Source organism: Electrona antarctica (assembly GCF_951216825.1).
Source record: "Electrona antarctica genome assembly, chromosome: 14".
Classification (NCBI taxonomy): Eukaryota; Metazoa; Chordata; class Actinopteri; order Myctophiformes; family Myctophidae; genus Electrona; species Electrona antarctica.
In genome coordinates this window covers 11,424,289-11,451,729 of record NC_136795.1, presented here as the reverse complement: position 1 = coordinate 11,451,729, position 27,441 = coordinate 11,424,289, and the positions used below count along the sequence as shown (strand labels likewise).

At 44.3% G+C, this 27,441-nt stretch overlaps 1 protein-coding gene across 4 annotated transcripts in view; it reads left to right on the top strand.

Annotated features, from left to right (window-relative positions):
• Nucleotides 1–223: 223 nt before the first annotated feature.
• The window catches only part of LOC306936515 (ubiquitin carboxyl-terminal hydrolase 22), a 45,278-nt gene continuing 18,060 nt past the window's right edge, over nucleotides 224–27,441 (top strand). For 2 of the 4 annotated variants that reach the window (XM_079520056.1, XM_079520055.1), the window contains exons 1-4: nucleotides 224–736; nucleotides 1,802–1,834; nucleotides 22,971–23,103; nucleotides 27,212–27,325. In XM_079520056.1, coding sequence (XP_079376182.1) covers nucleotides 617–736; nucleotides 1,802–1,834; nucleotides 22,971–23,103; nucleotides 27,212–27,325 — 400 coding nt within the window. In that variant the 5' untranslated portion in view covers nucleotides 224–616. The remainder of the gene's footprint in view (nucleotides 737–1,801; nucleotides 1,835–22,970; nucleotides 23,104–27,211; nucleotides 27,326–27,441) is intronic. The other 2 variants (XM_079520058.1, XM_079520057.1) reach the window with 1 other exon arrangement.

Here is a 27,441-nt window from a genome sequence, read left to right as displayed (position 1 = left end):
TCCCCCACACATTATAATTTGTATTCATATTTTTTAATTATTACATTTTTATATTAACAGAAACAAATCTATTACAATATTACAAAATAACAGGGAAATAAATGAGCAAAATGCAAAACTAATGAAGAAGATGCAGGATGTACCGGGTGCCAAAACACGCGCACCCCACTGATACCCATGTCTTGACGTCGTCTTTTTAGTCTCGCCCAATCAACGTGTCCGGTGGGCGGGCCTTTGTGGAGCCCGTGGTTTGCTTGTTAGCAGGCTAGCAGCTACAAAAAGAAAGCTAAAGCTAACCGTGAGAGAGTGGAAGTGGAGCTAAAGGAAAAGGCAACTGTCAAAACAGTAACGGAGATAAAACTACAGCGTGCAATTAGCCGAGGCTCCTCGTAGCCAGCTCGTTAAGCAATTAACTAGTTGCCTAATTAATAAAGAAGCGTGTTTGTCAGATGCCCGAAGCGTATCTTGGATATTGTCTCGGCTGTCCCAGTTCCAAACGGAAACCATTTCTGGACATAGAGTTGGTGGTGCTAGCTAGGCTAGCAGCTAGCTAACACAGACAGTTCTACCGGGAGACTTTTCATTGTCCACATCCAAACTGAATGTTGCGTCTGTCATGAGTCCGGCCGGGTGTTCCCATGTGAACGGCTATAAAGTGGATAATTGGAAACAAAATCTACGGGTCATTTACCAATGCTTTGTTTGGAGTGGTACTGCTGAGACCAGGAGACGAAAGGTAAAGAAAAACAAACAAAAAAACAAACACACAGACAGACAGGAACTGTTATGAATAATGTTACATAAAACCGGATTGTTGTTGCACAAACATGACGACACCCCACGTGAAGGACGTACACACAACCACTGAACCAACTCTCACACACCCTGTTTGGGCTGATAACTGTGTTGTAGGACTTGCTGGTAGAGATTTGCCGGTATAGCTAGTCAGCCTGGCTGACGTGTGTGTGTCAGAGAGCCTCATCAGTAGTTGGTCATTTGCTAAAATAGCTAAGACAACGAGCTGTCTTCTGCTTGCTAACTTTGGCTGAGCTCAATGCACCAGTTATTCGTGTAGGAAGGAAGCCAGTCTACTGCCTCTATGCCCATGACTATTAGCTGGGTGCCCAATCTGGGCTTGTAAATTCTGACCACATCAGGCTAACGTTACCCTCATTTTACCCATTGTGTCCCAGCCCTATAGTAGCACACTGACTCTGGGCACGCACATCGTTTAGAGGCCACGTTAATGTTGTTGCTTCCCCGGCATCTTCCTTCCCAAGTTGGGATGCTGGGGCGTCAGCCCTGCCTTGACCCTTCCTTGGTTTCCAGTTCTTGATGCTCTCACACTCTCCCTCCTCCGCCTCATTATGTAATGTTATCAGATATCCACACCGAGCTGTCTTGTCAGCCCTGTAGGGTGATGCTGCAGTCTTTATTCCAAGACAAATTAAGTGTCGGTGTGCTTTATTTTATCAGCTTCATCTACCCATGATCACATTTTGCACTAGTATTTTCTACCCTGTCTGAACTCTGAACTATAACATCTTGAGTGTTAACTCTAATATGTCCATGTTTACATTTGTATCGTTTCAACTCAAGGGTTTAAAATAATTTAACACTGAGGTCACAAAGATTGCTAGTTCAGAAATATCTGACAGATTTGTAAATCACATTCACAATGTGAGCTTTGTTTGCACAGGCATTTTTGTAGGGGTTTTTTATCAGCTGACTGAGCTTTGATTGGCAATCCCAGCCAGCACATCTTACATGTGTGTCATACATTTTTATTTTGATGGGATAGGTGCATCAGAATGACGCAGCACGGACGCTACTGGTGAGTTGATAACTTTCCATCCTTGCACTGATAAGTACTGTAGAGTGGATAAGTATACCAAATAGCCGCTTGCTTTCTCTCCCTCTTGCTCTTCCACTTTGTGTTCCTCAGCTCCATTGCCTTCATTAGTTTTGAGTACTAGATATTTCATTTTTAGTGGAACTAAACTAACAGGTCCTGTTCTCGTCTCTGATGTGTTTGACTGTTACAGCCGGCAAAATGGATGCGACTGAGGAGCTATTGTGAACACTATGTCTAGAACTGTATGGGTTCATGAAAGAAAATAGCTCAGGCAGGATGGTCAATGACATTATTTCTTTTGTACTGTATTTCGGTGTCAAGGCTTCACATTTAACCGGATGTGTGCCCTCTTCCTCTGTACAATAACAATTAACATTGCTTTTTGCCCCATTGTCTCTGAGTCCTCTTTCTAAAGTAATTAACGCGCTCATCCTTTGAAGCCTGCTGTGTGCACAATGGGAACATCTCTCCCAGAGGTAACCAACTGGGCAAGCCTACAGCAGCTCGGCAAACCCAGGAGCCTGCAGAGAATGGCTCAGAAAATCCAGCAATACCACATGCACAGGATCACTTTGCCCACCCCTTCCCATATAAAAGCCCTCTGTTTATTCTAGCCAGGTAGATTGAAGACAGAAAACTGAAATGGACCAAATATACTACCCCAGCTTTTATGCATTAAAAATCCTGTATTAGATTATGTTGCACCACCATATCATATGTAGTTTTCACTATTGAGGGCCTGTTAGCTATTTTCATTTCAACATGGCAACATGCTAAGGCATTTTGTCTCTCACTGCTGAGCTTGGCCAGTTGAATCAGGGACATACTTCCTTTCTGTCTTTGTATTACTGTGTGGCTAGTGAGAGGAATTCGGGTTCATTGTCCCTAGTCTCTTCTGGACTGTGGTCTGTTTGAAAGACTCACTGTTTCAGCACTGTTTCTGCCCCAACCAAACACTGCTGTCTTGTTTGTCGTCTTGATTCGTGGAACTTTGTAGCCATCTGTTATGCAAACAGGACAAAGCAATAGAGGTAGGCAAATGCATCAGCATGTGACAAAGGTTTGAAGGTCTCTTTCATTCTAACTTGAATAAGGGTTATCATTGTCTTGGCTCAAGGTCAAATCATCCACCTGGTCCTATTATCCTATCCCTGTCCCCACAATTAGTTTTTATTTTATTTTCTGCAGTGGTGTCGGGGAAACTCCCTTTTAACATATGGATGGTTTCAGTCCCATCCTGGGGACTCAGTCCCATCCCAGCCCAGACCTTTCCTACCTGATATCACACAAAATTGGCAGCTTTGCTCTGTGGTGGGAAATAATGCTTGGCGTTCGACACGGCAACTTGCACGCTTTAGTGCTCTGTGGTGTATCTCGTGGCTCAAGTTCGCTTGAGATGGCGCCCCTCCGTCGCGGTCTTAATTAAAGGACAACTTTATTTTTTTTATGTTATTAGAGAAAGTAAACATTTTTTCATTTGCTGCTTTCTTTCGTTTTAGTGATTTTAGCTATTTTATTCAGGTGGGTGGGGGCATTCGAACATGGGGCTAAATCTGTATTTTTTTTTTACACTTTTATAGCCATTTATTTTTTTATTTACTATAGTCCTACTAGACTCCACAAAATTACATTTGGCCACAAAATATAACAGGATCTACTGAATGTGAAGGGGGTTAATGTAGGGGGCTGCCATACTTTGTTGTAGGCTCAATATGTCAGATGTTGCTAGGGTGAGGCCCTAGCAACTGGAGCGCTTCCAAAAATGGAAAATAGCAAGGCATTCTTATATCGATATAAGACGAATATACTTATAAACAATAGTGTGAATTTAACTTGGAGGGGAAAAATTGACGAGGGTCAATTCTTACTCTTAAAGGGAAACCTTGAGATTTTCAACCTAAAATCCATTGTTCGGATGTGATCGGATCAATATGTGGCAAAAAAATACCCTATGTCTTAAATACCCTATGTCTTTGATGTATTTGTCCGTAAAATGTTGATGTGAAATTATGTCAAACACGTTCTCATGTTATAAGGGTACATTCCATATGTCCGATAACGTTAACACAATCAGTGCCGGAAGTCCTTAAAAATAGAAGCTCTGGGGTGCCGGAACAACATGGCCGCTTTTACTCGGAAACCCATGACCCGGAAACAATCCACTCATTTTTTTTTACTTTACATAGCTAGCTTACATTGCGATCGTTTTAGTTTATACGATATATGATCCAAAAAGCGTTCATATTTTGCGCGTGAGACGGATGAGGAGCAGAAATGAAGCGCCAGTATATCGATCCGTTCAACACCACGGAAAGCGCCCTGGATTAGGAGAGACGAGTCACGGCTAACTCAATGATAAGCTAACATGGGGACAGAGCGGAGCATACGGTAGCCGAAAGGCGAACTGACAAATAAAATAAAAAGAGGAAAAAATTCAGAATATTCTTATCTCGCCCTGTATCATTGAGGATGCGCTAAGACGTCCTCACACGTCGGATGTACGCGTCGATTGGGACCCCTAGGACGTGCTGACACGTCGGATGGACGGAAACGGTTAATGTGTTTGACAACATCATCGTCGGGTTTCATTAGTTCAGTGCCGTTTCTCTGCTGCCTCCTGTCCTGCTGTCCGTGCCTCACCTAACCTTATGGCATGCTGCATAAACACCAAGCCCCCAGGCTTCCTAACTAACGTAATCCCCAAGCCTTGTTGCTTTTAAGAAGGAGAGAGCAGAGCATCCCAGCATTTCAACGCACTTGTGGCCCATGCATGAGAAAAAGCCTCATAGAATTTTTTTTGCTTTTTGGGCCCAGCTATCCTTGCCGTCATTGTATTGCTCTAGTGTAATAACAGCATGTATTTAATAGTGGCCCGACCTAGTTATTTTAATTACCAAGTATGACATTATTTAAAATACTTTTGTCTGTTTTGGTTCATAATTATCATGGATCATATTGCAAGGGCTGGCCTGGCACACTGACATAGATATAAATCAGTGTAAAATGTAATTGTTTCCCGCACTGACTGCCACTCTACAAAAATAGAACTGTGATTAGCTGACAACGCACAATACAGCAATGGTTTGAACGAAGATGGTTAGAAGTGACTAATGAGCCACATTCAAAAGGTGCATTTGTTTGTACCCATTTTTATTTTTATCCTGAACAGCTGTCCTGCACCTGTTGAGGTTTGTGGCTGGCTGTTCTACTCTGGGTGTCTACAGTGGCTGTGCAACTCACTGATGGAGAGAAACGGAATGATATGAATGATAGGCAATAACCAATTCACCATTTGTCAGCCTTCTGCTTGGTCCCTGACTGACTAACCAGCAGGCTCTTTCTGCTTGTTCCACCCTGGTTCTACCTTGTTTATGTTGAATTTGCTAAAACATTATTTTTGGAAAAAAATAAAAACAAACATGATATGCCCAGTCACCATGCTGCACCTGTGATGTTCCTTTTTTACTGACACTAAGTTTAAAATAAGAATTGAATACACCGAATATCTATATGAAGCAACTGAAAAACATGTTATTACAAAATGGTAGTGGATGGAGAGAGAGGATTTTTGTCCAACCACGAAACGGCAACCAATGGGTGCGAATAGGGGCACAACCATGGGCGGGACTTGACAAAGGGTGAATTGGGTTATTCATACTTAGAAAACATATTTGCATTAAGCGCTGACCTGATGCACATAAATTCAACACGCAGGAAGTTGCCATTCAATTTGTACATTTTCCATCTTGTCTAATGGTGCGCACAGACAGCATGATTTTGGCAGTCGCATTACGTTCATTACATGTCACACTGTGCAATGGCAAAAAAATTACCTTCATTATCCACCATGTCAGACTGTGAGATGAATTGAGTCTACCTGTCGTGCTGTGTGATGAGATTAAGACCTACGTCAGCCTGCGTATGTCTTGACTTGGTAGAGGACTACATGGGTTGGTAATTCTCTATAGGGAGCTGGTACTACTATCTCTAGCAATTTTTCATGAAACTAATTCATCCCCTGTGCTTCAACACATGGAACCTGTTAAGATGTTCTGTTAACACCCCCATCGCCCAGGACGAAGTTCTTTGTCCTTTCTATTAGTAACGTAAGTTTATTGATATGAAAACGGATCGCATCGCCTGTTGCGCAATCCTCTATGTTGCGCAACTGTGAGACGTCATCGAAAATGCCCCCCCCCCCCCCCCCCCCCCCCCCCCCTGTTTAGCCGACGACAACGGAAATCTTAAAACGTTAACTCGTGATCTAAATCACCCCGTCTAATTATAAAAAAAGATCCTGTGTTAGACGGCCCTCCGCTGTTCAGTCGCTAGTCGCGATAGATTTATTCTTACCTCCTGTTGTTGTTGTCGTCGATCGCATCGAGAGTGGTTTGGCTACATCTAGCTGCTACAGCCATATCCGGAACAACATCCGGTCCGTCGGTAAAAGTGCTCCGTTGCTATACATTGACTGGGCGCTATAATTTAATGGATTAAATAACCCTGGGCAATTAAGGTGTTAACAGTTCTACTGTGTAAGTGTAACCCGTGTTCCCCGCTATTTAATCCAATATTCTACGCTGCCTAGATTGTCTTATTACCTTTGGAGCATACGCTGAAGTATTTGCAGCTTTGATCCATGAATATCCGGCGGGAAATAGTCTGATGATTTGTTGTTTAACTTGCATTGAGCTCATTTTCCCAGAAGCCCTAGCAGCCCAGAGCATGGCTTGATTTCCGGTTTCATCATCATAACGCGACGGCCTCGTCACCAGGTCCGCGACAAATCTGCTCTTTCTTTTTAAGAAAATGACATTCACTTATCCCTATAGTGTGTCACTGTGTCCTTAGTTTTAGACAGGTTTTGCCTTGGTTATATAGGATAGAGTAGAGAAACGGGGAACTGAAGTTGGATATCGGCAGAAGGCCATGTATGTACTAGCACAGTTCTCCAGAATGGATTGAACCTGGGTGTTGTAATTATGTGGTCGATTCCGCAAACCTAACGGCATGCCCTAGCCTTTGAGACACTTCGAGAAATGTTTTTCCATGATGTGGAAATGTTGTTGATGCCACTGGCACTAAGATGATATTATACAGTGAGTGTCTGTGCCCTCACTATAAACTAGGACGTTACATTATGTTATAGCTCAAAAGCTTTACATTATATTGATTCGCCATGACGGGGACATATTGCTTGAATAAATACTGTACTGTTCATTGCCATTGTTGGCAGCATGACATAAAGGAGAAACACTAGCTAGCAGACACTGAGAAAATTAGAGCGATTGCCATTTAGAGAAATACCATAAAGCTTATTTCTGGCTACATGTTAGGCTATCTCTTTCTTCATTTTTTTCCCTCTTTCTCTCTCATTTCCTTTTTGCTTTCGCTCTATCCTCAACAACCTCCCTGCAAGGTGTCATCCTTGCTGCCTCCAGCAAAAATCAATTCCCAGTCGATGTGCAGGAGCATCAAAAATAATAATAAATCTGTCACCTGCTCTGTATGCGTTGTCCAAAATCCCAGGTGGGGAAACAAATGGTGGAATAAATACCAGCTTTGTATGAGTTTGTAGTCATGACAACACAGGCCAGCATGGCTTAGCATATCTCCTATCCCTAGGTTATTTAGCTGCACTGTAGCTGAATGGTGATTTTTCTTTTTTTGTTTTGTTTTTTTGAGACTGGCATGCTGGTCTGATTTGAGATTTCATAATATTCTCTGCATGAGCTTGTATCGATTTGTCTCTGAGAAATACTTGATGTTGCTAGTTGGTGCCATTACTGTTCTTCGTTGCTATTCCAGTTGCTATTTGTTGGAGGTACGGCCCCAGAATGCCCTGTGGACACTGGACAGAACAATTAAAGCAAATTGAGCAGTGCATAAAAGATGGCCTATGGTGAGGAAAAACAAATAGATGATACTGTTCTGTCCTTGGCTGTGCTAATGAGTGTGAAATGGTAGGCTAATGACTCTAATACGATGCCGCCTGCTTCTTTTCCTGCCTCTCCGTCTCATTATGTCTCCGGTCTCAGTGAGGTGTGCCTGCCTGGTGTGAAGGGCTGGCAGTTAACGGAGGGATGTTGATTGGCCATACCTCGCTCGTAGACAGAGGGGCTTCGAGATGGATGTGACTGTACTCTTATTGCAGATACTCTTGTGTAAAATTAATCACAAGAGGAGGAAGCAAAGTTTTGAACTACTTCCCTCTTCTAATGTCACCCATGGTACAACTCTCACTCGTGTGTGTGTGTGTGTGTGCATGCACGTGTGTCCTTGACAGACGCATAATATGACAAATGAGTTGGAGTGTGCCTTCTTGTCTGAACTGTTTCCTGATGTTTTCTTTCTTAATTGAGGTTCATGTTGCATGAGATTGGTCAGTGCCACTTAAGCAGAGTGCACTGAGCAGACCTTGCCAGTGCAGAGTTGCGTGGATGGTTGGAAGGCTGCCCCGGTTTTCCGCGGTTCAGTTCACTCCTCTTCTTCCAACCCCAGTTCTATTCATAATTTATAGCTTATGAATGGTTAAGGAGGTGCAGAGATGGAGTGAATAGTCACAGTGCTCATGGTTATTTACTTTGTGTTCTCCGGTCTCCCCTTCCATTTCTGTCTTTATGAACTCTCCTTGTGCCTTTTTTGGTATCCTCATGAGGAGTTGCCAGTGTGCCACTGCTACCAAAACACTGGCACCTTCAAGGAGTGTGCCTGGCAGTTAACCCATAGCCATTATACTACAACGAGTGGAAATTGGATGAGATGAGAAGGGATGGGTGTGTGGTGGCGTGATGTTTTACAACCAGGCTTCTTTGAAGAAGTCACTGTCACTTTGATTAAAGATGAATGGGTTGTGATTAAAGAGAGGCGACTGAATGTACCTTTTTTTTCTAGTTTTGGATAAACTCTTCTGTCTTGTATGATTACAGGAGCTATTACCACCCCACAATATGAGACAGACAGCTTTGTTTTGAGAAAGGAGAACTATGAGCAATAAGAGCAAGAGAGACAGAATGTCATCGTAGACTGCTGTTAAGTATGTGGGAGGAGGTGGATATAATATGCATTTACCGTCGAGCATAACGGTGGTTTGCTTCCCTCCCATCACATGGCTTAATATTCATATGCCTCTCCCTCCTGTTCTCCTACAACCACTGGCCCCATCATCGAGTCGACACACATGCACGCGCCCAGACACGCCTCATCCCGGAGAGGGAGAGCACCTGATCTCTGTGCAGTGAGCAGATCTCTCTGTCAGATCGTTCTCCATCACATCACTCCACAGGCCTGCTCCCTGACTCATCAGCATATGTTTGAAGCATCCAGATTCCTCCATCTATCCAGCCTCCTCACACAGACCACACTCCTCCTCTAGGGCTGCCACGACTTAATAATAATAATATTGTCACCAAAATCATTGTGGTTAACAATTCTAATTGTGTTTTTTGACATTGAACATACTAGGAACATCAAAAAAAAATACTTTTGTTTGCCCTTCAGGCTATGTAATCAAAGATTGCAAAAGGCAGATAAAATATAAATATACAAAGAAATGTAAATGTATGTAAATTAAGTTATGACATCCACAATTTAGCAGTGATATCTTGCATGCCTTGTCTTGAATATAAATGAAATGCATAACCCATTACTTGTGAAAAAACAAATGTGACCCTCTTTCCAAATTATGCACAGAAGGCAGAGTGTGATTCACACTATTATAATATCATAGCAGTTTTATAGTCATTCAAATAGCATTGTAAGCTCCCATGTGATACACAGGCACATGTCTAATCCTCCCATTCTCCCATCTTCCCACTACCCCCCCCTTCCCCCATCCCGGCACTGCCTCCGTGTCCAACACTCAGTGGGTTGGGTGATGTCAGGCGTTGGCTTCTGGCCCGCAGCCAGCCCTCGTTCCCCCACCGACTCCTGCCCTTCTCGTTCTCACTCATTCTCAGGCGCTGTCTGATGTGGCTCTCAGGCTATCTGTCAGCGTGACTCAGCCCCCAGTGATTCAGGCTAAAGAAATGGGAACGGGTCCACAGGAAAATCCTCAGTATTAATTAACTCGACAGAACTGCCCCCAAATGGTTAAATTTAACCAAGGGTCCATTTGTCAGTTACACTGAGGATTTTTGTGTGCAATCTCCTTGTCCCATTGTAATGTCAGGCCTGCCATGTCATTGTCACCCTGTGAGCTCCCTCTCACAATGATGGCTGCCTCAGCCTCTCATAACCGAACATCTCCGTTCCATAGTCAACTCTGTAACATTGTTTGTCCGTGTGCTTGTTTTCCCAGGCCTCATATCTCTCCTAACTTTAATGACACAGAATGGTGGTGAAATGCACTTGACATTCCCTCTGATTTAGCTGCTGGCCGTAGAGGATGTGATCCGCCATGGTGTCCTCCTGTCCATTCAGGTCGGCCAAGACAAAAGGAGACTAGACATTTTTAAGGAATGGCACAGGCCCAGGGCTTTGTCCCAACAGCCATGCTGTGTAGAGGTCTTCTATTACTGTGGACCGGCACTAGTCAAGGAGATAAGATATTGGCACAAATTGAACAAAATTAGATTTTAGAAACTCTTGCTGCTTCAGGGTTTCTTTTTGAGTGGTGCAACCACTCCCTTACGGAGCTATGTGTGTGGCTGGGTGGCTGGGTATGAGCACGAAACAGCATGGTTGTTTTTCACCATCTGTGTGCAACCTAACGCACACACAAACACACACGCATGTATTAACTGTATATATGATGCTTTCGGGTGTGCCAGTACAGTACAGTAGAGGTACCGCCACATGGTAAATTTCTCAACCGGTTTGGACGCGGGGCGGCACGCCGGAACCGGCCCGGCCCCCTGGGCGTGTTCCTGGGGGTCTGGAACTTATTTTTAAACGGGTGTTGTGAGCTTGTAGATTGGCTAATTTTGGCGAAGAGATTTGGTGTTGAAGGAGAAAGCTATGGGGTCAACGAGGCCGGGCAACAGATGATTTAAATTTGTGGAAAACCGTATTTATCTTAGGTGGCATTCTCATAAAAAATAAATCTGTGTTTTCTGAATGTTGGAAAAGCTAAATCAGCCCTGACCCTATTCATTCACTAGTGATGTCACGCATCAAGGAAGTCCACCCTGGTAAAATTAGCTTAGCATGGCTTTCCCTTTCTTGTTTTGTATGGAGAAGGGATTGTGGGAAGATGGTCCAGATAATGTTCGTTCAGATGTTTATATTTAGTTTAGGATAAGTCTGCCTGTCTGACAAGCTTACCCCCCCCCCCCCGGTCCCCTCCCCCCTCCCCCCTCCCCAACCACAATCTCTCAAGCCATCTCTCCAGTATTGCCTGTTCAAGTGTGAGTACTTTAAATGTGCCTGTCCTTAAGGCCCTGGGCAGACGTCACCACTGCATGGCATGCTAGTCACAGCTGCAGCCAGCCAGCCAGCCAATCAGACTGTTCTCCAGTCCAGCCCTCCTTTAGTTCTACCATCTGGCTAATGAGATGTCAATCACTCTCCAGGGGCGAACAAGGCCCAAAACCAAGAGGCAATCAATCACTTATAGTGTGGACACTCAATTACTCCCCATTGTTCAAATCCAAGGCTTAAGCGGCAATCTTGCTAGCTTTTTCTCTACCCCTATGAAAAAGGTGGAGATCATTGCTTTTTTTCACCCAGGTTGGGGGAATTCATTAGGCCTAGCTCTAGTGTTAGAGGCCCCTCACTGCACTAATGGCCCCTCTAGAATCTACCTATAGTTGGGGCTTTTATAGATTTTCCTGTGGCTAATTTGCATTGGTTTTGGGCTCTGTCTGTGGACAGTACTGATGGGATGGGGCATAGTCCTGTCAGTAGTCCTGTCATCTGTGTACTGTGTAGTGTGTGTGTGTGTGTGTGTGTTTTCGTTCATCGGAGAGGCCTTGGTTGAGGGCATCTGGTAGACGTGAGACTTGAAAAGTGATCATGCAGCCTTTTGTTGTGCTGAAGTGGGACTGAGTGTTAACCATCTGCGTGTACACACACAATAAATGATATGCTGCCCGCTCTGCCTGATCAGCCCCCTTTCCCTACTTGTTTGTTGTCAGGGTTTATGCTTGTTTTTGTTTTGCTGCATTCTCCTCCTCCCAGTCCTTGTGAATGTGGCGTGCTGCTCTTTAATTCCGCCCACTGGTGAATTGGATAAATGTAGGTTTGGTGGTGTTGAGTGACATGCCTGCCTGCTAGAACAATGATGCCAAGGATTCAACAGTGATGTCATTAGCAAGTCTGCTTCAGATTCATGCGTCTCTTGAATGCAAAACCGCACCATTGTCATAATGGCAGTGGCAGCAAACATTGTTTACTTTGATCACAGCTTTGGCCATATATTGTGCATAGACCTGTTAATTATGGAGGTCTTGTGTAATACTGTGCATGCTTGTTGTAGCAAGTCCTTTGGCAAAGCTGTGCATGAGTTGCGGTCATATTGAATACATTAGTAGAAAACCTGCTGTGAGAAATCGTGTTTTATTTAAAATGAAGTCACCATGGTGTATGTGTGGAAATGAAGAGACCACCAATTATATGACTTTCAAATTCTTAATATAATTAAGCAATTATCAGCTCTTTGTCACTGGTGTCTCCTGACTCTGACGTGTACTATGCTTACTTGTCTGTATTGATATGTCTGTTTTTGAGTTCATAGTTATATTACCACTTTTAACAGCCTGCTCAGGGACTACAGATGAAAATGAGCCTTTGGCTAATTCTGTCTCATTTACATGTGAAACTGAAAAGTCGATCAATGTGCACTCACTGCACTGCCCCTAGTAAATAAATAAAATAAAGAGAAAGGAAAGAAACTCCATCAGCCACACTTGTGATGCTGGAGGTAGCTTGAATATACTGCAGCTGTGTGCTGCAGTATATTCCCCGAGTATGGCTAATTTGGCTAATTTGCCCCGAGTATGAGCAAATTAGCCACAAGGTAAATATGGTGAATTAAGAATTTTGTCTTAATTCACCATATTCAGTAATCAAATTGATTACTGAATATTGCTCTTCTTTTGCGCTCTACTTATGCCATGGTCCTCTGATCTGTAGAATTTGAGAAGAAGCCCAACGTCTCTCTAATGACTGTTTTTCCTCAGATTTTCCTCTCTCCTAAGGAGCATCAAGCACCCCATTTGATCACAGCATCAAAGCGACCTCTCTGAGCATCTATGTATATCCACCCTATGCACATTCTATTCTCTTTTATCTCCATTCCTAGAGTGTGTGTGTGGGCACCGTGGGGTGTGTGTGTGTGTGTGTGTCGCTAGATCCCACCGGCTGAGGCACACGCTCCAGTGCAGCCCATGGGGTCATCATAGCACTCTGCCGTGACAGTATGGGGTCACGTTACGCGCTCCACACCCCTGCACCCCCTCCTTTTCCCACACATCACTGGGACAAGGTCGGAATATGAAGACCGTATATGTACACACTACATGTCATGGCAGTCATGCGTTTGTCTGCTGTATGAGATCTGTATAGATGGTGTATAGATGGTGTTGATGGAGGAAGGAGATCTGAAGAGCCCAGAAAGCAAATTGTATTTAGGGTGTCTTGTCAGCGCTTGCTCAGACAGTGAGACTATGGATGATGATCGGGCAAGCACCAGGGAGCAATGAAGAGGATATGAGACGAGTGTGTATATAAATGAATATATAAATCTTGTATTTAATCGTAATCTAAGCAAAAGTTTGAAATAATTGTGCTATTGTTTTGAAGTTCTATCGCCCAGTCCTACATGTGATTGTACAGTCAAGTATGCTGGTCATAAATGAAGAATGGGGATTGTGGGGCTTGTCTGTTCATGCATGCCTGGCTGCTAGAGATGACATTTGGGCATTTTTTGAAAATGTGTACACACTTGCAGTTAACGGCACCTAGATGTGCTTGGTTCTGAGATCTGCTGGCAGTGCCAAAGTGAGCGTGTGGCACTGCCAAAGCAGCGCAGTACTGTGTGAGTTAGAAGTCTGCATAATATTTAAATTTATATTTATTGGTTGAGTGGTTTATTTTTTGTTAACCGGCGACCGCCCCCCATCCCTACTAACTAGATGAGGCCAGTGTCGACAAAGTGCGTGTGCACAGCATACACTACATGTGAGGCTCGGATCTCACCCAGCTGTGAATACTTTGCAGTATTGATATTTTTACTTAAGTAAAGAAAGGCAGTCCTCTGTCCACATCGTCGTCATCACCACCACCATGGACTCTCCAGTCCTCTGGCCACATCGTCGTCATCACCACCACCATGGACTCTCTACTCAATCATGCCCAGACACATCACCATTCAGCCGCCCGTTTCGAATGCATAGAAAGGGATAGAATCACTTTTAATCAGAGCATCGAATGGTCTCTGTAACCGTCTGCTGACCTACCAAGATCTCGATAGGCTGTGTGGTTGATCACGGCTACTGTTTTGACTGCGATGGCGCTCGTAGTCAACTGACTACGTGGCCAGTTAAGACATATGATATGCGGTTGGGGAACTTAACATGGCCGGTTAAAACTGAGATGAGGTTGGTTTACTTGTGTGGTTGGTTAAAACTGATTTGAGATTGGGGGACTTGCGTGGTTGGTTGAAACGCATTTGAGGTTTGGGGATTTATGTGGCCGGTTAAGACTGAGGATAGGATTAGAGTTCAGGTTAGATTTAGTGTTAGGGTTAGTAATGTCGGACAACACGCATCATCTCTGTCAAAACTGTAGCCATGATCAACAAACGCACATAATGCAGCCTACTGAATTGACCCAAAACCTCAACAATATAACGTTTCTTGTTGCGGTAGGTTATGCTCAATGCTCTGATTAAATGTGATTTTATCCCTTTCAATGCATTGATGGCATTCGAATCTGCTAATTCAGCTCTGTCTGAATATGAATGCATGTCTGAATGCTGAGCAGAGGAGGTATACATGAGAGAATGCCAGTGGAGGTGACAAACCAAACCAACAAGGTTTAGTCTGGTCTTCTCACTTGCCAGTCAGAGTATTGGGTAGGGGTGAAATTTGGGAAGCAATATGATCATGTCCTTCATCGTCATTGGTCTCATTTACAGATCTAATTGACATAAAAGCTATCTGATCCTTGATTCATTATATGAGATCTATAACCAGTGTTTCCCCTAGCCAGAACCTGATTGTGTGGGTTGAGACGCTGGTGGGGAGCTACGTTGCTCCTTAGTGCTCGGATCCGGTTTACTGTCCGCCTACTGTATCCGGCACTCAGCGCTTCTCTTCCGTTTTTAATTTCACTCCTAGCGAGCTAAAAGCTAACAGCCACGCTACCCCAGGCTTTTCGCGCACAAAACGCGCACGTTTACCCTAAACGCGTGTGTTTGAATTTAGGTCCAGACCTATTTTTAAAAAACGCACGCACGGGCCGCGCGTTTAGGGTAAACGTGCGAGAAAAGCCTGGTGTAGTGTGGCCGTTACAAGGTCAAGGCCATAACTATAACGAGGTCTGCTGGATAATGCAACTGCATCCCTGCTCTTCAAATGCTTCCGCATTGCACTGTGGAATTTATCCAAAGCCTAGTGAAGTCCATTGTACAGATATTGCAGGTAATCATTTCTTAACTGCATTGGCATTGCAAGTGAAAGCAATTGGCATTGCCAGTGGGCAAGTGAAAACTTTGTTAACAGCCGCGAGTACAGTGATTTTGCCACAGCCTAAGGGCGCTGCCATCTTTGTTTACCTCGCATGAACACACAACTGCAGATTGTAAGGGAAGCGAAAGGGTTCACACACACTACGCTAGTTTAGCCACTGCTAGGGCAATAAAAACAAAACTTAAACCACTTAAACAAGTGGAAAAACAGCTGTGATGGGTTACAAAAAAATCACATCCGTGAGGGGTGCTCTTATCATCATACAACATCTCATTCCGGCCAATCGCAATTTCCGTCTTCACTTTTCTGTCCTCACTTTTTAACCTCAATATGTACTTTGCGTGAATCATAGCGTTGATTTGATTGGCTGAGCAAACACACAAAGCTGGGCATAGGAGTCGCTAGCGCCCCTCAAACACCCGTGATTAGTTGCCAATTAAAGCGATGATATTATTTGTTGGCGACGAATGTATTACTGTGGCGACCCGCCACACAATAATGCATATAGGGGAAACACAGAGTGCGCTAATGTGTCATCACTCGTCAGGACCTCTACCACCATCAATCAGACCGTTGAATATCTGGGGGTCACTGTCCCGGGCAGAGAAAGGGAAGCCTGACCTGGCCCGCCTGGCAGCAAGTCCATCCCAGATGGAGACGCGGCAGCCCAGACCAGCACGATAGCTGGCTAGCGCTATCTGTCTGACACTTGTTCCAGTCATCTGAGCCAGTGGGCTGATCAATAGGTGATCTAATAGTACATTAAAAGCCCCGGGCGGGGAGACGAAGGACTGCTGACATTGAGGAAGAATAGAGAGCATGGGAACCAGAGGGATATTGGGGGGAGAGATGGATTTCCTACCCTGGAGAAGGGGTGGAGGCTGGAGCAAGGCGTGGTATTGGCATGCCCTCTTGTTTTTGATTCAAGCGTCCTGGTGCATTGCAGGAGAAACAACACAATCTCTCCTTTGGGGTGAATTAATGGACGAAAGCCCAATTTATGCTTCATCATTAAATGTAACAATCTGAAATAAGAGATTTTAAAGACAACTTCTGAGCTTGTGTCGTCTTGAAAATCAGATATTTTCAAAGAGCGACAACGCAGTGCACTGAATTTTACACTTGAGAGGGCCTGAAAATGGAACCCCAAAAAAGGGCTTGAGACAGTCTATACACACACACACACACACACACACACGGTTGGCTTGCCAACAGGTCAGTTTAAATGAAAACAAAGCTTAGTGTCTGCAGCTATGAATGTCCTCTATACTGCACTGTCATCACAATCCACCCATGGCCAACAAAAGCCCAGCCAAAACAGTCTGTGTGTGGGACTGGCTGTGTGTGTGTTTTACAGTAGCATGTGTCTGCTGCTCCGTGTGGTCTTGACTTGTATAGTAGTATAGACATGTAAAGTAACCAGAGAATTGAACAACTGCCTCATTTCCCTTTCTAAAACCACTTTTATCGCTGCTCTTCTTTCCAAGTGGAACTATCAGTTTTGCTATGTGCAGAGACAGTGCAGACAATTGCTACATAAATCTGATCTCACATAGCCAGAAGATCAGGGATCTCCACCTACTGATATGTCAGAAACTACAATGCATTCAGTGTGGACTAGAACAGCGACGATAGTGGCTTCTAACAAACCTACCTAACCCATATTGCTATTGCGATCGCCCTACTTTTTTTTTATTATCTCAGAATTGTTTCAAGTTCCAGTTTTAGCCCTATACGTTGTCTCGTATCAGTAGGCAGAGATCTCTTGATTGTTTGGTTACGCAGGACTATATACTGTATCTGGTATCTCCTGTTTTTTTTTTGTAACTGCACAATTGACCAAAGTCCCCCAGGGCGCGTCTAGGCCCCCTACCTTCTCCCTCTACACCAAATGTGAAACTGAGCGGCTAAAATTCTTCTGTTGGTCGCACAAAAGGCTTCAGCATTGTTGTGCCAGTGGTGTTATATTCTTCTGGCATTGTATTCCTAGGCACCAGATTGTCTATAGGTAGACACAGTACTTGTACAGGGTTGTTGGGTTCATAACTGTGTGTGCGTGTCTCTCTCCACGTCTTCCTTATGGTGTGCACTGACTCAGTTTTCACCCAGTATAATGGGGATTGAAAATGGATACATTTGGCAAAGCTGGCTATAGTTTTCCCACTTCAAGTCTCTTTCACACTGCTTCACACCTCCTTCTCCTCCCCTGGCTCTCTCACTCTTCCTGCCCACTGGGTGACTCATCATGACAGGCCTGCACAGTGCACACCCAGTGGGCTTGGATTAGACCAGACCACTCTTAACACTGAGGAGTTTACTGTGTGTAGACTGTAGAGCAGGGGTGGGCAACTTTGACGATGGAGAGGGCCACTATATTTCAACACTCACTCCCTAGGGCCATATTACTGTCGTAGCAAAAATAGCCGATCTACACGTTTTGAGCTTGTAGATCGGCTACACACTGAATTGGAATCCTGAAAATTAACATTTTGATGTAATTTCAAATGCCTTTAATTATACTTGTATTGAGCTACTAATTTAGACTGAAGTAATTAAAGCGGGTCAAGTTTCCATGTTGTGGAATTGTAACAGTTGAAACCAATGTTATATCAGTATTCTGACATTACCCTTTGGGCCGCATTAAGTGAAGGTGGGGGCCGCATGTGGCCCCCGGGCCGCCAGTTGCCCACCTCTGCTGTAGAGGGAGAGCTCTCGCATGTTTGTATGTTCAACGGTGCCCACTGCCTCGGTACCAACAGGCCAGTTAAGCCAAGGGACGCTTAAAGTTCAGCTTAACCTGCCTTGCACTCTCTATGCACACACATTGAAAGCAGTGACAACATGAGCCTATTTTCTTTTCATTCTGAATGAAATCAATCCGGTTGACGACTCCCATGAAGTATTTCATTATGAACAGTGAGCACTAATTAAAATGATCGGATGAGATCGGATGTCGTGTTCACATGTTCCACATAAGTTCTCATGAAGAATGGTTCTAAGCTAAGGCACTCGGGTGGCACAGGGAAGTTTCTGCCCACCACCACAGAGATTAGGGCTTCGAATCCTCCTGTGGTTTGGTCGGGCATCCCAATAAACACAATTGGCGGTTATTGCACCCAGCCCTAGTATGGGCACCTGTTGGAGAGCTGAACTTGGAAGAATTTAAGTCCTCCCTGTGAAACGTCTCACTGCCGGGGATAGTGCTGCACGATTCTTGCTAAAATGTGAATCTAGATTTCCATCCACAAGAATTGAGATCACGATTTAATGGTTGTCAGTCTGTAGTTGCTGAACATTACTACATTCAAAATGTGGAAAACTACTGTGGCTTTAAACGGACAACATGCTTGCACAGAGAAAAGCATTTAAAGCAACTTGTCCTGGCAGTTAAAGCCCCCCACCCAGTGGGGGTAGAGCTGAAAAATGCTCAAAGTGAAGCAGTTACTGCTATAATGTGCATAAAACATGTCTTTCCAGAGGATGACTACTGAAATAATAATGATATACATTCAAATATAAATAACCCCTGTAACCGAGTGGTTGCTGTTGCATCTGGACCAAACAATAGTGTCAAATGTGCCAAACAATAGTGTCAAATGTGCATGATGTCAGAAGGAGAGAAATCCTTTTGATGTGATTCACATCCTTTTGATGTGATTTTGTTGTGCAGGTCATGATGCTGCATGCTGCAACTTTACATGAAAGCCTGTATGCACATGTATCCAGGGATTGGCACACACTAATGCCAACCTTTAATACTTTGGTTTGCCTCTTCGATTCTGAACTACTGTAGTAAACATCATTATGAGACATGCTGGCAAGACAACAGCAACCTGTGTCATTAACATAATGTTTGCTCACTCACTACACTGACAACACTAAGTGTATCTTGTATTGCATAGTAATAAGAAAAAATAAACTACATTTATTTTGTATTGCATTAGTAATACGAAATATGTGATTAACATATCGTTTCTGTTGGGAGGAAACCACTTAACTCTCTTTGAGGTTTTAGATTTGTTTATTGCATAAAACGCTGCTATTGAACACCCTTTACTTCTGTGTGTTGGTTAAAAAAATATTAGCCTAAAAAAACCCAGGCGTTTTATTTCCAGGGAGGGAAAAAAGAGGGCAGAGTCCACTTCAATTCGGCATACATAGTAGCGCAAACGTTGCTCACTCTCTGATCCATGCCACCTGTTAAATAAACGCTGTGAAGGATATGGGACAAATTAAAGAATAAATAACCGTGGGCGCATCCATGTGCACATCGCATGCATGTCAGATAATTATTATTTTCTTTTAATTAAAAAATAAAATTAATAAATAAATAACGTAACTTTACGTCTTGGCACAGGTAGTATCTGCTGCTTAAAACGTAACCTGACGTTTCTTGCCCAGATTGGGTTAAATTGACGCACACATGTACACACACACAGACACATCACCAACTTTGATGAGGCATTACTGCTTCGTTTTCAAAATATACGGTTTTCTTCATTTCCTAAAAAATGTCTATTTTTCATTCTGAAAAATTACCATTTTGGAGTTAGGTGGCTTCTTCCAGCAGAGATGTTTGTTTACAGACAGAGCTGTGCACTGGGCTTAGTTGGGAATCGATGTCAAGTAGGGCTGCAATGTGGGGGCTTTCTGTAGGCAACTCGTTGGTAGTGTCAGTGTGTATGTTGTGGTAGCTTGTGGCTACTGCAGTTGTACACATCAACAGTGATGTTGAACAAATGTTGTGGGTCCTGGGGGGGGGGGGGGGGGGGTTGTGTGTGTGTGTGTGTGTTGGTGCTGCCAACGAATTTTCCATATTCGAACGAATTTTCGAATCAAAAAAATAAATGAACTGAATTTATTAAATTAAGGTTCGAAATTTCGAATTTAAAAATAAAAATGATGTGCGAGTTCTCGCACCCAGCGGCAGCAGGATAAGTCTCCCTTAAGCTTTTTTTTAATCATACGACGGTGCCGAGGGGTAAACGAGAGCTAATAGAGTTAAAAGTTAAAATACGTCGTTAATGCAATGCGCTGTGATCTTGTAGATTAGTTATATTTGCCACCCGACACGCCGTCACCGGCATACAATGAAGATTAAATCTGCTGCCTCGCACCGCTCGGCTCTGCCTGTCTGTTGTTAACACCATGGGGCCACACAGACCACAGTGACACAGCCTTGGAGGAGTCGCTAGGCAGTTTTGACTTTAACTTGCTCCGTATAAAGCACACGATGTTAACAGGTCAAGAATTGAGATCACGGTAAAGCTCCCTCTGTGACTGACACATTTATCTTGTAGCCTACCTTAACTTGAGTTTTACTGCATATTAGGCTGCAATATTTTATATTAAAATTATATAAATTCGACAATCGAGCCGTTCGAATCATTCCGAACCCACATGGTGTTTTAAAAGGAATATTCAAACGTAATCTTTGGCCAATTCTGGCAGCACTAGTGAGTGTGTGATGAAAAAAGGAGATATTTACTCGCTGTTTGGCATACAGTATCTAAATACTGTATAATGGTGTCTATAGTATGATGTGTAGGTTGGAGGCAGAGCAGAAGATAATACCACAAGTAGAAGCAGATGTAGTTACAGCAGGCAATGTTTGTTGGCTGGCAGCAATAGGCTTCCACTTCCTGTTGGTGACATCCGCATGTACGTTTGTCTGTACATCCGTCTGTAGGTCTCGTATCTTGAGAACCGATTTCAAACTTAACGTTGTAGCAACTTCTTTTCCCTATGCAATCTGAGTTAAGTGGTGAAAAGAATCTTATTGGGAGAGGCGGGGATGCTGTGTGACTATATATATATATATATATATATATTCATTTCTCACAGGTTCAATGACGTAAAAGTTGAGACCCAGTGTGAGCCAACCATAGCAGTGGTACTTCTGTCAGACTTCCAGGTGCTTTTTCAAATGCCACTGAGCAACTTCCATTGAAATGAATACCTGGGTGCAGGGTTATCTTATCTGCCCTCTAGATATATTATTATAACTCTATGGTTACATAGACATAACCATCCACGTGCTTCCCAGTCACAATTTCCTTTGCTTAACTGTTAGAGCTGTGGAACCCCGCATTCAGTGTTCAGTGTTCACCACCACGACGACTCATCAGTCGATGCTCTGAAGGACGGCCTCCCAAAGCCTCTGTGGTAATTAAGGCTCCGAGTTCAGCAGCAGCCGGCTGGCCAGTACCTCGAGTGGTCTTTAGCAGACGGCCCCTGCTAGCCTGCCTGCCAGCTCGCCCATCCGCCACGTGCTGCTGCATTCATTAACCCGAGTGCCTGCTGGATGCTTTTGCAGTGACAACCTGCTAGATGCAGGGGGAATTGGATTTGTGTTGTAGAGAGCGAGAGAGTAGGTGCAGCACGTGGGGCGGTTTTATAGTAGGACCAGAGGTCCTATGGTCTATTCATATCTCTTGTTCTTGGAGCCTCCATGTATGACATAAGCAAACACAGGCCATTCTTGCACATGTGAGAGACACACACACACACACACACACACACACATAGCCATATTACATTCCTCTCCAGGAATGTAAGCTTGTTTGCTGTTAACCTTGTTCGTCCTATGAGAGATGTCGCCGTTCATCTGCCTACCTTCTTCTCTTCACATGCTCGCGTCAGATAGGCTACTCCTCTCCAAGCCACCTATCGTGATATTGTGTGGAGTGAATGTTCACATTGACCTTAGTATAATATAATGAGCTTTCCCCATCTACAAAAGATCCCTTTCCTCTTCCATCTCCTTCTACCGCTCATATGTATTCCTTCTACCGCTCCTATGTACACGGACATAAGCTTTAAAGATTAGACATGAAGAATATACACACACTTTCTGCTTTTCCCTCTCACTGTGTTCCGCACAACCTGCATCACTCTCTTCTGTGAATGCCTGTTCAGAGCTCATTTTTAGTAGCTTAGTTTGCAACACACGAGAGGCTTTCTAATGTGTAAATCCTCCAGTCGCTCTGACTGCTGCATTCGACCAAATTCACATACATTACATTAACATTCGTGTGTGTGTGACTCACCCTGCCTTCCTCAGTTACCCTGCCATGCATGAAATCCTATCTGAGACTGTGTGTGTGACAATGTGTGACTGTGTGTGTCTGTGTGTGTGCACACGCACGCACACATGTATGTAAGTGAGAGAAAAGGGTGACATGCTGTTTCTGTTGGACCACATGAGGTTGATCTACTTGTCTGCCGTTCCATCAGTCCTAATGGAACACCACGCCCTCAAACTGCTGTGACTCTGTGACTGACTGGATGATGATGATGAGTCCCTGCATGCAAGCAGAGAAATCACTCTGCCCTACTAGCTAGCCATGCCCCTGTGTCCCTCTAAATGCTCTGCTTGGTCCTGCTGCAGTAGCCTATATATATAATATATATATTACATACTGATTGCGTTCCTCTCTCCCCGCACCCTCCCTGTCTCCCTCAATCTCCCCTCTCCTCTCTAGGCCAAGTCGTGTATTTGTCACATGTGCGGCGCCCACCTGAACCGACTCCACTCTTGTCTTTACTGCGTCTTCTTTGGATGTTTCACCAAGAAGCACATCCACGAGCACGCCAAAAACAAGCGACACAACCTAGGTAAGTTCCGCCCTCCTCGCCTAGCACCAAAACCTCCATGAACGGGTGAGCTGTGACTGAGCCAGTACAGCAGCTAAGAAGTAGTTTGCGTCACTCCAGCTATGCTTAAGAACCTTTAAAATGTCACAAAGTAGTCCCCTTTTTAAGTCTGAGACAGAATTGTCAACATTAGTGTATGTACATCACTGTTTCTCTAACTGGGGGCCCCCCCAGAGCTCCTTGAGTGGGTTCCGTATGGTCCCCAGTTAAATGATTGATAGTTGGGAACCAAATGGACCCATACAGGTTACCACTTGCTTTAATTTGCAAACACTGATCATTGATAAGATCATTGAATATTACTATTACAACGGCTTCATGTTGACTTCATGTTGCCGTATCAGCCATGAGCCATCATCAGGAAGGGATTACAGCATTACTTTTGTAGCGTTCGCCCCCTCTTCCTCTCTTAGCTTTGATAGTGACTCAACCTCACCGTGCATTACCATTTTACTGGGAGCACCGTAGCCAGCCAAATGTCGTGGTTTTTTTAAGCCGCATCAAAACTACTGCTGTTTGAAGGGGAGTCCCTTCAAACAGCGGTAGTTCTGATGCCTCTTAATCCACAGCTGCTAGGGAAAAAAACCAACCCACATAACCCTAATTACAGCCCCCAAAACTTTCACAAAGGAACTAATATGCGATTGTGATATTATCCCATGAAGGATAAAGGGACTGGAGAAAAAAAGAGACAATAAAGATGTTGGCTAATGCTAATCATCTTATGTAAGGAGGGGTGGGGGTTTGATGGGCTCTTAAGAAGCATCACATCACACAGGTCATTCTCATGTTACCCTCTGCCTGTGCACATGTTCATGTGTGAGGTGTTCTTGTTTCTTTCTCAAGTGGGTATGCAGGACTTCATGGTGTTTAACCCATTCTGGGCGGGAGCCGCGGGAACCCCCTTTGGTGTTTAAAGCATTGTTATACTTTAGCTATTGAAAAATAGCAGATCTACAAGCTCGTGGCACCGAGTGAGCTTGTAGGTCTGCTATTTTTGAAAAATCGTGAAAATGTGATGCAAATCTTATCTGAATCTGAATATATGTATATTCTTTCACAGCGTTTTTAAGTCAAATCTTTGCTTCTGGGGGGTATCCTAGCTGGAACTACATATTTTCAGATGGGGGTCGGCGGCCAATTACAGATAATTCTGGGGGTCCTTGACATGAAATGGTTTGAAAACCACTGATAGAAACATAGGTTTTTCAGAAAACTGTCAGGATTTAGAAGACCTTTTGTAGAATCGTTCTCAGGTCAAAATGGGTTAATTAGCCTGATTTTTTTCCACCAAAGCCTTGTTGGCATTAGAGCTCTTGTTCCTCTCCACCTGTAATCAAATTCATCCAAAGTCCCCAGTCGGCTCAACAAGCCAGTGACATCGCATCTCCTCAGGAGGACTCCTTTTCATCCACCGATTCCACCCAATGCTGTTTTCCTCTCCTTCTCTGCGCTCGCCAGCCATATTGATGGGTTTCTTCCTCTCTTTATAGACTAGTGCACATCACTGCTTCCCAACCTTTTGATAGCGTGGCTCAGAGTCTGTGACTGTCTCTCACCGGAGCTAATCTCAGAGTCTGTGACTGTCTCTCACCGGAGCTAATCTCAGAGTCTGTGACTGTCTCTCACCGGAGCTAATCTCAGAGTCTGTGACTGTCTCTCACCGGAGCTAATCTCAGAGTCTGTGACCGTCTCTCACCGGAGCTAATCTCAGAGTCTGTGACTGTCTCTCACCGGAGCTAATCTCAGAGTCTGTGACCGTCTCTCACCGGAGCTAATCTCAGAGTCTGTGACCGTCTCTCACCGGAGCTAATCTCAGAGTCTGTGACTGTCTCTCACCGGAGCTAATCTCAGAGTCTGTGACTGTCTCTCACCGGAGCTAATCTCAGAGTCTGTGACTGTCTCTCACCGGAGCTAATCTCAGAGTCTGTGACTGTCTCTCACCGGAGCTAATCTCAGAGTCTGTGACTGTCTCTCACCGGAGCTAATCTCAGAGTCTGTTACCGTCTCTCACCGGAGCTAATCTCAGAGTCTGTGACCGTCTCTCACCGGAGCTAATCTCAGAGTCTGTGACTGTCTCTCACCGGAGCTAATCTCAGAGTCTGTGACTGTCTCTCACCGGAGCTAATCTCAGAGTCTGTGACCGTCTCTCACCGGAGCTAATCTCAGAGTCTGTGACTGTCTCTCACCGGAGCTAATCTCAGAGTCTGTGACTGTCTCTCACCGGAGCTAATCTCAGAGTCTGTGACTGTCTCTCACCGGAGCTAATCTCAGAGTCTGTGACTGTCTCTCACCGGAGCTAATCTCGCAAACAGCTGGACCGATCAGCACTAAACTCGCCATGCTGCCAGTCGGCCACGGAAGTGCCACCACAAATTTTAACATTTGAAATGGGAAGTAAATACGCGACTGATCAAACTGAAACCTTGCAACCATTTGGAGTGTCATATGTCATAGAGACGTCCTACATGACATGCTGGTCACATGAATTCCCAGATCCACATCGGAGCCACGCTGTTTCTATATGTGGACCCTGAGATCCACATGGTTTTCCAGTTAATTTCAAGGACCCCCAGTTTGATATGCAATAGGTTACGGGCGGACATCTGTTTGATACAATTCTTATCCCTTCGACCCCATTTTACACTGTTAAATGAATGCTACCACAGACTGAGACTCTCAGAGTTACAGGCCATTAAGGGTCCATTGTGTTCTTAACTATTACTCATTTACCTGGGGACCCATGGTTAGTCTCGCGTTGCCAGACTGTTGCCTCTCGCAGTTTCCAAATTCTTCTGTCATACATTCTGGAGCAACGGAAGTTCTATCATGAGTAAAGTATAAAGCGGAAGTGGAGCCTCCTCCCGACTTCTGTTTCGTCTTTACAGTCGCGCAAATTTATCCTAATATAAATAGAAATCATCTAAGCATATTTAGATTGTTGCTTAGCAGAAAAGGTAATAAAAAAATACAGAAATGGCAGCTTCCTTACTCGGATTTCGGGAGGTGTAGTTCCAGACTATATAGCATTCGGAGATTGTGGAATAGTTAGTTGTCTGGCTACGCGAGACTAACCCATGGTAGACCCCATGTTGAGAACCAGCGGACCACATATCCCCTTCCCCTCTGCTGACAATTCCCATGTCACTGGGTCCATGTCGCCTTCTCTCTGCATGCTGCCTGCTATCTGGCTGCTAATGAATGGTGGCCATGGTTATTTGTTGCACATAAAGATGACATGAAATGACCATGAGACGCTCGACATTATCACGCTCCTGTATGAAGCGAAATTATTCTCCCATACACCATTTCTGCTCTGCCGACATGTTAGTCCAGGCACACACATAATAATACCGGTGAATTTAAAGACCCATGCACCCATTCAGCTTCAGCCACTCTCATCCACATCCATCCGTATTCCCTTGTGTGATTTCATCATTCTGAGCACGGGCAACGGCAAAAACAATCTGAATTGCCAGAAAACAAAAATACGACTAATGAATGACCGGTACCACTAAAAACAGGTTGTCATGGCAACAGAAGCCAGGTATTGTTGCCGTGTGGACCTCAGATAATGAAGCCTGATTTATACATGGTTGCGTGCCAGTGTCGCATGCCGAAAATAGCCGATCTAGAAGCTCACAACGCACTGTGCCGCTACACGGTGTGAGCTTGTAGAGGAGCTATTTTTGGTGCACGACGCGATGCACAACCAAGTATAAATCCCAGTTGATAGAGCGGAGTGGGTGGAGGTGAAGGAGGACACGCATCAGCCGATTCCCGCTGCTTGCCTTGTGGCTTCTTGCGATTTTTAACAATATGAGGCGTTGAGATGGAAACACAAAAAACATAAAAGGTCCCCCGATCGATAGATCTGTGAGTGGAAAATGCAGGGCAGAGAAGGCCGTCTGGAGGCCGGGCGGGCGGGCGGCACCAATGACGTGGGACAGTGAAATCAAACCCAAGGTGTATTGCATCGCAGTTGAAAAATCCATTTGTAATTATTGTGCGTTCGCGTTTTCTCTCCCTAACGCCCCCCCTCCCCTCCTCTTTCTCTCTCTCTCTGCAGCGATAGACTTATTATACGGTGGAATATATTGTTTTGTTTGTCAAGACTACATATACGACAAAGACATGGAGCAGATTGCCAAAGAAGAACAGAGGAAAGCCTGGAAACTGCAAGGTACAATACATTTGCTTTCGTTTCTCTCCCAGATGCCTTTCAATACGTCACATTCCACTGTAAGGCTGCCTAGTATTTCAGGCCCTCCTTAAATATTTTTGATGTGTGTCTTATGT